At 39.3% G+C, this 14,406-nt stretch overlaps 1 protein-coding gene across 4 annotated transcripts in view; it reads right to left on the reverse strand.

Moving 5' to 3' along the window:
• Positions 1-466: 466 nt before the first annotated feature.
• Slc11a2 (solute carrier family 11 member 2) overlaps positions 467-14,406 on the reverse strand; it is a 35,595-nt gene continuing 21,655 nt past the window's right edge. For all 4 annotated transcript variants that reach the window (XM_013159181.3, XM_003475780.5, XM_063254737.1 and 1 more), the window contains exons 10-17: positions 14,197-14,355; positions 13,296-13,382; positions 12,448-12,567; positions 12,160-12,309; positions 11,536-11,609; positions 10,725-10,878; positions 8,623-8,676; positions 467-3,162 (exon numbers count right to left, since the gene is read on the reverse strand). In XM_013159181.3, the coding sequence (XP_013014635.1) occupies positions 3,085-3,162; positions 8,623-8,676; positions 10,725-10,878; positions 11,536-11,609; positions 12,160-12,309; positions 12,448-12,567; positions 13,296-13,382; positions 14,197-14,355 (876 nt within the window). In that variant the 3' untranslated portion in view covers positions 467-3,084. The remainder of the gene's footprint in view (positions 3,163-8,622; positions 8,677-10,724; positions 10,879-11,535; positions 11,610-12,159; positions 12,310-12,447; positions 12,568-13,295; positions 13,383-14,196; positions 14,356-14,406) is intronic.

Consider the following 14,406-nt stretch of genomic DNA (forward strand, 5'->3'; position numbering starts at 1 on the left):
GACTTACATTCGACTCTGCTGCGAGCTCCAGGTCTTTGACCTTGACTGGCTCCACTTGGCTTCTCCGGCGGATGGCAATTTTGCCTTCTTCCGTATCTATTCCAGTGGGGCTACTGGAATTCTTCCACTTTTAATCTTGTAAGCCTACCTAGTAAATTCTTAATATAGTATCTGCATGCTATGGGTTGGAGATGATTCGAGTGTGTCCCTCCAAAGGTTATGTGTTGGAAGCCTGCTCTCCAGTGTTGCAATGCTGAGAGAGGTGATTGCAGCTTTGAAGGGGTAGCAGCTAATGCAAGTTAGGTCAGTGGGGACACACCTCTTAGAAATGATTAAAGCAGGTCTCATGAGAGCAGGTTGTTATAAAAAGAGGGAGCTAGTGCCTGGATTGCTCCCTCTAGTTCCATATCCCCTTTTGTTATTTCCCCCTCTGGCACACGCTCCTACCATAATCCCATTCACAATGTGACACAGCCAAAGTCCTTTATTAGATTGAGCAAAAGTCAGCACCCTGCCTTTGCACTTCCAGAATTGTGAGCTAAATAAACAGCTTTACTTTGTAAAATAATCCACCTCATGTATTTCATTACGATGAAATAAAACCAATACAATGCATAAGTACATGTCACATAGATATTGAGATTCGTATAACACAAATTAGAGAATGATTAAATATTCTTAATTTTGTAAAAATGCTCACCCACAATTCATTCTTTAAATATCAATCTCCTCTACTGGTTTTAGTGTGATGCAGTTTATCATCATATTTTCTGATTACAGGAGTTGAGTGTTCTTGGAGAATACTTGTAAACTTTTTAAAACTCAATTCTGTTCCCAGTAACATACATTAAAAAGAAAAGAGCTACAGAAATCTTCCAGTACTTCAGTTTAACCAATCACCTGATTCTCTTATCAGTTGTAAATAGGATTTCCCCACTGTTTTAACCTTTCGCCAACATTCTTTGATAATAAATGAAAAATGGAATTGCCAAGGGAGAGTGGGAAATCTAACAAACTGGTTACCTAGAGTTACTATATGAAACTTATTTAGTTACTATCAGAACAGTGAAACTTCAAGTTTTCAAGTGAGCACTTGTAAATGATGCTAATTTGCCCTCTATTTTAATATCAGAAGGACCCTAACCTAGGGTGCAGAACTGCTACTCTTACCTAGTCTCAAGAGCACCTGAAATTGAAATGAAGGAATTTTAAAGTTTCATTTTAGAAAATTCCCTGTCATTTAGAGGGTCAAACCATTAGAAATGAAGCTAGGCAGTGTCTAGATTTAAAGATAAAAGTCTCACACTGTAGAGGGATAGAGCATTTGTTAGCATGCCCAAGGCCCTGGGTTCAATCCCAAGATCCACCAAAGAAAAAAGGAAGGGTCTTATTAAAAGGTAATAAATTTTAAAAGAGGGCAGAGAGGTCGTGTATTTAATGTTGAATGAGAAGTGGAGTATTTAATGTCACACAAAAACTGTGGGACCTGTCAGGAAAGGAGTGACATGATGGGGAGTACAGCACCCTGCAGTATACAGCACTGAAAATGGATAGCTGCCATTCCTTTCCAGCCAAATGCAGTTCCATGCAGGAATGTTAGTTCAGTGTTGTCAATCTCACTTTTCAATCAGATAATTACATTAAAACTTCTTACTTTCTTTCCCTCCCAGTCTTGGGGACAGGGCCAGAGGCCTTCTGTATACCAGACAAGAACTATACCCTTATCTTGAAACCATAGATATACATGTATATTTTTTGGTATCCAGGAGATTGAACTCATGACCTGGTGCTTGTAAAGCAGGCGCGTATGCCACTGAGCTAAATCCCCAGCCCTTAAAACTATATTTTTATTTATTTACTTTTGGTACTGGGACTCAAACTCAGGACCCACTCACCAGGCAGGTGCTGTGCCACTGGACTATATCCTCAGCCCAAAACTTTATTTTTAGATATGAACTATTTTTATCACAAAATTTTAAGGTAAAAAATTCATGATTAGGAACAGGAGTTTAAAAAAATTCTATAGGAAGGTACAATACGTGGGCCAATCTATGTCCTGGACTAGTATTAACCTCACACTACTTGGCATAAATATCTTAAAGTGAAATGCTTAGCATTTCCTAGGAGACTCAATAATATAAATATTAGCTATTCCTAGAAATAGACCAAGGACCTAGAAATGATATTTGGAGTGATAATGGGAAAAGTAGATAGAAAGACACTGTAGAATTATACTGACTCTAGAGATTAATATCTCTATTGCCTTGCATTAGGATTTAACACAGTTAAACATCATTAGTTTCTTCTTTTTTCCCCCTCAATTTGAACATCAGAATTGGCCAATACACTGCAGCATGGAAAACTAATCCTTGATTAAAATATAGTTTCTGAATCTTATTACTATATATTACAATGGTAAAGGAAGACCATCACAGCCAGAAAACAATTCTGAAAAAAGTGACAATGAAGATAGTGACTACACAGCAGGCTGATGGCCAGAATGAAACATGATCACCAGATAGATGAAATCTTTTCTTTAGAAATGATGTGCTAATATCAGTAGTTACTAAGTATCTAATCCTGTTGATGATGAACAAAGTAAAGAATCACTTTAAAGACAATCAGTTTGACCGGTTCACTATGAAAAAAAGCATTATTCCCTTTCTTTTCTCAGTTGTGACCCAAACAGAATAAATATCAGACTTTCCTGAAAAATATATTTAAAAAAATACAAAAGATCTACTACTTTTAGATAATCTTAAAATTCCACCTAACTGATATGCTCAGATGTACCTAACTACATCCATAGTTTCTAAATCTTAGAAGATACAGCCCATAGGGTGTGTCGCTATCACAGGCCAATCATTTAACTCTGCTGCGCTATGGCTGCTGTGAGGTAGGTGGGTCTCTGCCCTACACTTTGAGATGTCAGCTTGTAACACAATTCCCACGAGGAAATCTTCATCTTTTGTTCAAAATGTTTGAACAAAACTCACCTCTGAACTAACAGAGATGTTAACAGACACATGGCACAAAGGGGCACAGACAGAGCAGTTCTTGGACAGTATCTCAGGCGGACTTCAGTCATCTAGACACGAGTGAGTCAGCATCCACGGTGTTGAGAAGATAGAGCTCAGGCTGAGCTGTCAACCCCAGGTGATACTGTGGACAAAAAGATGGAAGAGAGTTAGGCTGATTTCAGGTAGGTAAATATGGACACTCAACGTATCTATAACTAGTATATCAATTTAGGGCATTTTTAGTATTGCTCTATTTTTATTTCAGAAAAGAAGTGGCTTACAAATATTTGGTTTCTAAAGTCTAAACTAGGAACTGACTGCCAGGTATGGTGGCATATGCCTATTATTTCAGCACTTGGGAAGCTGAGGCAGAAGGAGCACCAAGAATTTGATGGTAGCTTGGGGTACACAGTGAATTTAAGACCAGCAAACTACATAGCAACCCTGTCTGAAACACACAAAAAATAATAAAATAATAGGAGGTGAGATAGTTAAGAACTGAAGTCATGTCAAATGCCCTCAGTAAAATTAGCCCTTAAACTACCCCTGGGTATGCTGCTTCAGGATGGGACTTCAGGTCAGAATAACATGGGTAAACATGCATTGGGTACTTTCCTTTTTTTTTTTTTTTTTGTACCAGGGATCAAACTCACAACCTTGCCCTTGCCATGCAGGCACTTATGCCGCTGAACTAAATCCCCAGCAGCTTTTGTATTTTGACTATGTACTGTAAATCAGACTTTAAACAGTCTAACTCCTAATCTTTGTAATCCTGGTCCCATTATCCTTTGGCATATTAGCAGAAAAAAAAACTTTTCATTAAAAAAAAACCAAAAAGAATGTAATGAGAGATGACCTATGGGTCTCAAGTAATTGCCATCTATTTCAAAGTCACCTTATGTGCTTATAACACCTATCCACACATCCCACTCCTAGAAAACTGAATCCAGATGGTTGGTGTTGGGATCTGTGTGGTTCTATCCTTTTATTCTTTTCCTCTCTTTGAATACAATTTGGGACAACATTGATTTTTATTTAGCCCTTCCATTATTACAGAAAGATCAGGCACATTATGGCATCTAGATACAAATGACCTGTAAATTAATGCAGATAATCAATCTATAAAAAGAATTAGCTTTACTATAGTGTAGTAGAAAAGGCGCACAGTTGGGGTCAAGCCCAAACTTTATTCCATCCTATGAACTCTAGGAAGTCATGTATTCTTCTAGAAGCTTACTACATTTAAGTGTAAAATGGGGATTCTTGCTAGATTTGAAAATACCAGGGACAATAATACACTATCTCACGTTAGTTTCATATCTACCTATCTAAATATAGGTATATAGATATATATTTTTTTGGTACCAGGGATCAAATTAATAACCTCACACTTGCAGGCAGGTGCTTGTGCCCTTAAGCTAAATCCTTGGCCCAATAAATACATATTTTAATACACAACCAAGTGCCCTGAATAGCCTCACAGGAATATTGTGGATGACTGTGTGAAGATTAACACAGATAAGAAGGGGTCAGGACCAAACCACTCCAACTAGTGGGCAGGGAAGATACTGAGTGACAATGACTTTAAGGCAGGGAAGCAGCCTCTCGGACCAACTTGCTTCTACATTTAGGGTCTTAAATTGCAGGATTCAGTGACTAATAGCATTTTTCAGACACATTGGCAATTCATTGAAGGTATTTGCAAGTTAGTAAAGATAAACATTTCCTCAGTATGGATAAAGGGGGGCTTGCAATACTAGTTCCATGATGCCCATACAGTGTATCACCTAACATGACTTAGTAGGTAGAACCCTTCATTGGAGAAGTTTGTCATGTGGTTCTGAGACATTAAGAAATGGGACTAACTGGCACACCATAGGTTAAAACACTTTAGGGATGGTGTGGTTATGGAAATGGGTAAAGTCTATTTTTTTTTTTTTTCTTTTCTTTTTTCCAGTCCCGGGGATTGAACTCCTGATTGCCTGCTTGCAAGGCAGGTGCTTATGCCACTGAGCTAAATCCCCAGCCCCTAAACTCTATTTTTTTAGCTGGTGCCAGAGTGGACTCGTAGGGGTTCTCCCCATCTTTTAAGCCTGCCAAAAGCATCCAAACTTTCAAAATGTAGCACAGGCCAAACAGTGTCTATACTTGGCAACTTCTGAGCTAAAACACATTCTAACACTAATGGAAAGTGCCAAGCAAATGCTCCGATGTGTTGGTCTTGCTGGTGTCACTACACCTGGTGTCTTATCCAGCACAGGGTGTGTTACACATTACAGGATGGCTCGGGAGCCAACACCAGGGTCAAACGCCAACGCCCATTTCCATCAATGTGAGGTGGGCAGGTTACTTCTGGCCTCTGGGCCGCACCTCATCCGTACAGAAGCAGGTCCTCTCGTGATGAGGATTAAAGGAGATGACACAGGTGTTCCCACCATGACTTGCACAGAGTGAGGAGTTAGCCATTCTCACACTCACAGCTGAGGTGTCAGGAGAGGCTGACATCCTGAGGGTCACTGCTGCTACCAATCAAGGAGCACAGGGCCTCCCAAAGGCAGTTAAGTGCGTCCTGTGAGGATCTTCAAATTGTTTTGCATTCTATTTTAGTTGTGAAATTAAACCAAAAATGAGAACAGAGGGGCAAATGAAGCCAATGTAGAGAACTACGGGGTTACTTGTAATCTTCAGCTCCCTAAGATGGGCAGGAAAATCTTGTGACACAGAACAAAAGGAAGTTCTAGTAACCCTTGTGAGACATACTGACTGGTGACTTGGATTTTCCTGTTGTGTGTGGTGACAGGGTTGATAGTTTATTGTGCTTGATATTTGTCTTTGTTTTTAATAAAGTGTGCCAATATCCCCATTTGTTTTTAATCTAAGAGATTTTTGTTTCTCTCTTTAAATACTTATATTTATTGGGAACAAATATACAATGTAAAAGTCTGCTTGAATAGTGAAATGATATTACAGGGAGACGAATACCCACCTTACAGGACAGAAAGGCAGGATAAAATATCAAGTTTAAATGTAGTAATGATATGACTTTTAGCTATGGCAAAACTATAAACTTGGTAACAGAAAGTAGTGTTTTGGTGTCTCAATGTACCCTAAGCTTTTTAAGGACTAAACACATTTAATTCTGTCCCTTAAAAGACAGCCATTAACTGTAAGGGCTTAGTGTGTGATTCCAGATGGTAACCATAATTTTAGTATTTCAGTTGTTGAGACCCTATTAATAAAGTATTTTCAAGCTTTAAAAAATAAACCACAAAACCAAATTGGAAAAAGAAAAAAATTTTAATTACATATTAAATGTACATCTCAAAACAGTCACTAAAAGCAACTGTAACCACTCCTGACACCCCTACAGCAGGACCTCACAGTAGCCAAACTGAAGCTCTTCCCTATTCCACCTTCAATTTTCAATATACAGCAGCAGTACAATTATCACATGTTATATTTAGAGATGTGTTATGTATACGTACCAACTCCCCTGTTGAATATAATCATCATGTACTGTATACACATACTAATAAAAAATTACATATCACATTTAGGAGAACAAGGGCCAATTTACAAAAATACAATTGCATATTCTTAAACAGGACACACAAACATATGCCCAAATGCACTGTACAAGCTGGCATTGGAAGACTTAATTTCTACACATTGTTTTTTGTACTCAGAATACTGCTTCAAGTACACATCCTCTCTGTAAGGCCCATACAGAATATGGAAGTGTTATTCACATTACAAAGAAGTATACTCATTGTATTGTAAAATGCCTTTTACCCAGGAAGAAACTTTCCATCTTTACCCAAACCCAGGTTAAAGGTAAGATTACCAAACCATCTTTACAAAGAATTTGGTGAAGGCAAATTTTTGGCCTTTATATGCCACAGGTAAATAAAATCTTAAGATGTCAGTCCTTAATACCTTCAGAGTATGTTTATGACCAGTTTGGTGAACAATGGGTAAAGCAGGAGAAGCATAGGTAGAAGGGACAGTTAAGAGAATTGTCACTTGTGATTCTACATGTTACTGAGGAGCTAAGAAAATGTACGGTCAGTGGTAAACTACAGTTTATCATTAATGCTTTATAAAATACAAGCTAGCCAGTCTTTACTTTTCAATGTGTGCAAAATATAAAGAATAATCCCTCTGGGACTCAGATGAAAGATGCAAATTAGTGAACCAGGACAGAAGAAGCACAGCTCCAGAAATGGGACATCCTTTGGTGCCATTCCCATGACTGTTCTCACCAAGACAATGGCTACACAAGGTTCATTATTTATCTGCACCATACGAATAGGAGTTAGGTTGACAGAATCACGCAAACTCATGCGCCACATACAAAACCGTCAGAAGTGGCTGAAGAGCAGCAGTTCCATGCTCAAGACGCCCATTTCCTTGACTCCAGAGCTCCACCATCTGGTTCTATGGTTTATCCCTCTGAGAGGACAGCTGTGCAGAGGTGGCCTAGTCTACCTTGCTGACAGAGAACTATGCAATCTCAGTGACACCTACTGACTTGCTGAGAGTTTGTTCTCTTTGTAATGCTCCATTCACAGTGTGTAAGATTACCTAGCAAGTCACTTCAGGCACGAAGCAGAATAGTGTGACACAAAAACATGATTTTGTAAGGTGGTTTTCAGGAATAAAACAGATACCTCTTCATTCCTTTTTCCTTCATTCCCCATCCCAAAGTCTAGTGAGGACATCATTTCATAAATACTATCATCTTTTACTGTCACTACCTTCCCTCTTGGAGGTGAGCCTCCTACAGCTGTAAATGCTCAGGAATACACATCACCACAAAATCCCTGTACTAACAGGTTATGAACCTCAGTACTCCCAAGAAAATCCTGGCAAGCTTCAGAAGGAGTCTTTTGAAGGTGATTGGTTACCACTCTTTACAGGTGAGTTTTGCCATTTATCTATTTTTATAACTTTATTATGCTTTCTCACTTCTCTTAATTTCCATTGAGAAATTTAAATTGGAAATAAGATAAAAGAATCCCGAGCCTGACTGAGGTAGATGTAGATGTCTCTTAATTTTATATGGATGAAATCACTGTAATTGAGGTTTTTAAAAATAATTCAAATAAATTCAAACAAATAAAATTGTTTTTCAGCTTTTTAAAACTGATTCTCCTGATAATTAAACTTGCATACTTATATCTATTATCTATAATTTATATTATGAAAAATGTATTGCATTTTCCAGTTTAAAAAATCATATGTCTGGTTAAGAATTATGCATATGGAATTCTTTCTTTGGCAGCTATTTAAGCGTTTAGTGTTGGAATGACAGCAGCAAATATCAGCTTTTCAAGTCTTTCTCAGGTTAGGAGGTCAAGGAAAAAAACAAAATTATTTCCATCATTCAGACAGATATGAAACAGAGACCTTCCAAACCAGTAGTGAAGAGTCCTAAATGCAGTCTGTGCAACGGCACATACTTGTACTATGTTCACACAGTAAACCATAGAAACACACTGGCTCTGATGGCTACCTGCGGCCCATAGACAGAATGGACCAGTGTTCACTTCGGAGAGCCACCAGTGGCTTCTTCCGTCAGCAGGACTTTAGAGATGCTTACCGTGTGCCCACAGTCCAGGAAGGACAAGCCCAGTGCAATCAAACACTGCCAACCCTGGAAGATAAAACACGGTCATCAGTTACCAGCCTCCATGAGGGCCTCTCAGCCCACAGGGACTACTTACACAGCACCGCTCAGATGCCAACCTTCCTTACACACCCAGCTTTACCAGCCTCCCATTACCAAGGGCTGCCCAAGACATGCTCCTGACCTCCCATCCCTTCAAAACATCCTGCTGCCTTCAATAAAGTGTTCCTGTGCTGGTTTCAATACTCGGTTCTCTCTCTTCCTACTGCTTTGGGTTTATGACTTCTTTTGTCCAACTGATGACCACTTTCCTTCCCCCTACTCCCTATTATGAGGAATGGGGAAAATGACTGTCAGACCAAAGTGACTGATGGAATCTCTAAAGTTGTTCTGTGAAATCTCTTTTACAGCTTAAAAGCAATAACCTACTATAGAATAAGCCCTCACCTATTAATTAGGGACACTGAGTCTAATTCATCTGGAATCACTAAGGACTATTTGGCACCTTTATGAGCAATTCGTAAGAAGAAAGAATTTCCAAGATCTCTAAGCTGATTTTATTTTTTTAAACATTATATATATATAGATCTATCTATCTATCTATCTATCTATCTATCTATCTATCTATCTATCTATATTACATTCATTCATTTAATTTATTGTGCTAGGAATTTAACCAGGGCCTATGCTACATATTGAGTCCTAAACTAACTTCTAAAACAATTCCTATCAACAACATATTCAGTTACTTGATTTTTCCAGGCCCTGGAGTTAACATAATTTTTGTATACCTGAGGTTTACTGGGACGGAAATGGAAATTCCAATCCCAAACATATTTTCAGTATTTACTAATGGGGTTTTCTCAATTTCATTTCTAACCTGTGGCAGTCACTGACATAGGGATTAGGTGAGTGTCCTAGAGATCAACAGCAGATTTCCGGCTTCTGCCTTTAACCATTCTCTCAGCCAAAATGGCATAAATTTTGTAGTTCCTTAAACCCAACTTTATATTTTCCAGAGAACCCTATATAGAATTGGGGACCAGGGACACAGCTCAGCAGCACAGCATTTGCCTAGTAAGCATGAGTTCCTAAGTTTGATTCCTGATACAAAACAAAATAAACAAACAAAAAAACTAAGAGAAAAATTTAACACCCTAAAGAGAAATCAAAAGAAATGTGGCACGACAATATTAATTTGGGGGCTGAGGATATAGCTCATAAGCACTTGCCGAGCAAGTGCAAAGTCCTGAGTTCAATTCCAGGTATTATAAAAAAAAAAAAAAAAAAAAAAAGAATTGGGAGGTGGAGTTGTTGCAGTATTTGTCATGAATATTAGCAATGTTAAAGACTATCTAGGGGCTGAGGATATAGCTCAGTGGCACAGTGCCTGCCTGACAAGTGCAAGGCTATGAGTTTGGTTCCTGGTACCCCCCTCCTAAAAAGAACGAACATTTAGAAAACATATCTAAAATTTAAGGTACTAGAAAAGCAACATGAGCTAGATATATAACTTTCCAAAAACAAGTACTTATCATTTTTACATAATTTACCCTAGACTTAAAGATTTACTTAGGTACAAATCTGGGCACAAATAATTTGCATTTCATTTCTATGTAAATATGCTTTTATAATCTGGGTTTTTAGGATGATCCTAAAATAATCCAATGAGTACGTATCACTATTTACTCATTTCCTGAGACAGTACATGGTAAAGCAGAAGGATGCTGTGAGCCTGCCTGTATTTTTTTGCAAAGCTCTAAATCAGAATCCATAGTTCCCTTTTCTAACTGCACCACTCTCCATATTGCTAATTTCCTTCAGTTCTTCAAACATACCATACTTTTCTTAGGAACCAAGAATGGAAACCATAGAAAATTACAGAAGCAGAACATTGCTAGATCGTAGAAAACACAATTAACTTTCTTGGTTAGATGTATAAATAGCTGATTTAACCTGTCTCAATAACCAAAAGATAGATTATGTTTGCTTTTGGGTGCATTCATTTCTGAAGGCCAGTAGGCTCCCTCTCTGCCATCCCAGATATGTGTACCCATTCCCCTTACTGGACTTACCAAGTAGAACACAAAGCTCAGGTAAGCCACACTGATCACGGCAGCTACCACATATAAGACTAGATGTCCTAGTTCCTGGACATAAACTACTACAAAGTACATGTTGATGGAACAGACGATAAGGACCAAGAGCCCACCTGCAATCCTCCAGCCTCTGTAAAAGAATCAGCACAGTCACTGGTAGAACAGTTTAAACAGTTTAACCTAACCACACACACACACACACACACACACACACACACACACACACGTACATACTTATGTGCATGTGTGCGCACACACATACATAAGGAAACTGCATCTCATGGACAGTTGCAAAAGGAACTGAAAGTGGTTCTAACTGTATGTCAGGTGAAGTTGAATTGGGAAAGTCAGACAATGGTAGGAAGAAAGAAAAGATGCATCAAATAATCTGTAATATTTAAGATACTATAAAAGCAACATGAGCTAGATATACAATGAGTCATTTTATTAGTATCAGTTGAAATATAAGTAATTTCAAACACCGCATATACCTTCAAGGTGTATGTAAAATGTGTTAGCGTATGTCTTTCTCATTAAAATAATTTAACATAAAATTTCAATGGTTAAAGCAGGAAAGTTAAAGGTCTAAAAATCAAAATAAAAATGTGCTTCTTTCTTCTTTATCACATTCATAACCTCCCACATTTTAGGCCAAAGAAGCAGCAATTAGCAATCACCTCAAAAAGTGTACAGTTCCCCTATGATTCACTTCTGACTGTTCTGTTGGACAAAAATATCCCTTTCCCGTCTCAGCTCTCCTCTGGAGAACCACGATGAATATACTCACATTCCATTGGAAAACTCATTCATCACTGGCCGCAAGCTTGTGAATGTGAGGATGGGTATGAGGGCAAAGGGAAGCTGGAAAGAAAGAAGTATGATCAGATGGGGCCACCAGAGGCCTCTGCATATCACACCTGTGATCAGTGTGATGCAGAACTAAAGCATAAACCCTGTCTCACCAATTCTGTGAGACCTAATTGTTCTTATCCCCTTGACATGCTCAAATATTATGAAGAAATCCATGGAGCTGTCATTAGCATTAGGGATGACCATAAAGTCTTTTTGTCCTTATAAATATTAGATGTGACTTGCCTTTTTAAATTTCCCTAAGATGCAGCAGAGCATTCTGTAGTTCATTTAATGCTTGCTGGATATATGAATTATAATTTTGTGTTCAATATACAAGTATAGCTCAAACTTATCTTTCAGTGGCTTAAAACCCCAAATCACTCCCTGGCTTTCAGGTGCTAGGGATTTCATGTATATTCACTGCAGACCAAGACCACTTGTGCCTTTTTCCTCCTCCCAATTTCTATTTAGCTCCAGCACCAACCAGGCTTGGTACCAAAGGGCAGGACTTAAGCTGCCTGCCTCAGTGGCATATGACTTTCTCTTGCTCCCTACTCACCTGCAAGCTCTGGAGAACATTTAAGAAGTCATTCATCCCTGTTAGATGCTCTACATCTTGGAAGATAGCAACAAGCAGGGTGGGAATGATGGCAATAGAGCGAGTCAGAATCACTCGGGCAAATCGGGACCATCTTAGGTTCAGGAATCCCTGGAAGGAAACAGAATCGGGACGAATCTCTGTAACAGGTAAGACAGGCTGGAGAGGTTCAGGCAGAGACCTCGGAAGCACGAGATTGAGAAACAACAAAGAGCCATGTTCTCTCCCTCTACTGGACAGTGCACCTACCTCCATGACAAACTGGCCAGAATAGGTTCCTGTCATAGTGGAGCTCTGTCCTGCAGCCAGGATCCCCACTGCCCAGATGTAGAGTGTGGCAGGCCCAAAGTAACAACCCAGCACAACACCCTGGAAGGGAAGGAAGAAAGATAGGCTTGTGTCAGTGATGGGCTTAGGTGATGCTTAAAATAGAATTTCTTTGAGGCACATCTACTTCTTTGATATATACCATGTACATCAGGAGTGCGGGGCATTGTCCCACACACCAGGCTGAGGTCTTAAGCTGAATCTAGCAGCTTTCAATCTCAGTATTGCTGGATGTACTCTCATTACTCAGCCCAGTATTTTCTTCTCCAAGCTCTAAAATACTTATCTCCAACCGCTATCTTCATAATGAAAACACAGAAAGTCTATTTCACAGTCCCAAAGTTTACTCCTTAAAATACTGTTACAGGAAATGACAGTAGGGTAGCAAAAGGTCAGACAGACAAATCTGGGAAAGGCTATATACAGTATATGTATATATTCTACTCTTGTTGAGTCACAATTTGACCAGCATAAGAAGATCAAGGGACCTTGCTAAGGAATACTAAGAATATTTTCTTCAGTCATCACAATTAATACCCTGTACTTATGCTGTCACGAGGAGTTTCCAAATTCTGGTTTACAATCTATCTTTCCATTGATCCTTTAGTCCCTCTGATGCAATAGAAAACGATTGGCTAGCTTCTCAAGTTCTGAAATAATTCATACTCCAGAGAAGACAGTCAAGTTGGAAGTGAATTCACAAAGACAATCCGATAATATATTGCGAAGACTGGCTTGGGAGCAATGATGCCAAGCTTAAACATGCTTACCCCTTTGTAGATGTCCACAGCCAGGGTTGAGTTATCTGCAGGAAAGAGGCCAGCATAGGGACTGCTGCTATTTGTACAGACATCCACCTAGAACCCAGAGAAGTTTTAGAGCAGCTTTTGTTTTAGGCAAAAGGACCAGATGAAAAGAACTCCCTACAGCTCACAAACAAGTCCTTTGTAAAGGGCAGGTTGGAGAGAACCCTGGATGCAGGCTGTGACATGGGCACAGACTGGCATCAATGTGTTATGTGTGGTCATCCTCCAAAGTCTTTCTGTACTCCTAAGCCATCAAAAAGTCATTACTGAGTCAGAATGCACATGGTGTTACACAGTATTGGACACATTTTGCATGAAGATGGCTGTGGAAACCCTCCTGAAACATGAGAGCTCAGAATGGAAAGCCCTGAGTCAAAGTAGAGCTGGGAGTGAGATGTCCTCCCGATGAGAAACAAAGCATGATCAGAACTACCCAGTCAACCAGAAATTGAGGAAAAAGAGTTAGATCTGACCAAATAAAGTCTGACTTCATCATAATCTCTATATTGTTTACTGGTTCCTCCCAATCTGTCATTAGCCCAAACAGCAAGACTGGCAAGCAGGCAGACAGAAGCTTATATACAAGAAACAAAAGATGACTCAGAGAGAAACAGATGTGAAGCCACCTACATAATAGTGCGTGGTAACTTTGGGTTGGAGGCCAGTTCCCTTTCTTGCCAAAAGCTGGGTCAGGTGAGACTAGGCCTCGTCAGCACCCAGACTATATATTTTCACAGGTGCAAAGTGATGTGAGGCACTACAGGCCCATTTCTCTTGGGCTCCAAGTCATTTTGTGTCTCCTGTACCACTGCCGCCTTCATTTTACCCTAACATCCACAACCACCCATGACCCTGGATTACTCACCACCTGCTGGTTGGTTTTCTCAAAAAATGCTTCAGCAAAGACTGAGACGACAAAGACGTTGATGATGAAGGATACAAAAAGGGCAATGCAGGATTCAATAAAAAAGTACTTGTTGGCTTCTCGAACTTCTTGCTTATTGGCCCGGTTTACCTGTCTAGACTAGAGATAAAAAGAGACAGCCAGTTTTTTATTAAGTTTCCTTGGATAATT

This window comes from Cavia porcellus, unplaced genomic scaffold (assembly GCF_034190915.1).
Source record: "Cavia porcellus strain 051 isolate PalLab524CR breed Dunkin Hartley unplaced genomic scaffold, mCavPor4.1 scaffold_8, whole genome shotgun sequence".
In the NCBI taxonomy this organism is placed as follows: Eukaryota; Metazoa; Chordata; class Mammalia; order Rodentia; family Caviidae; genus Cavia; species Cavia porcellus.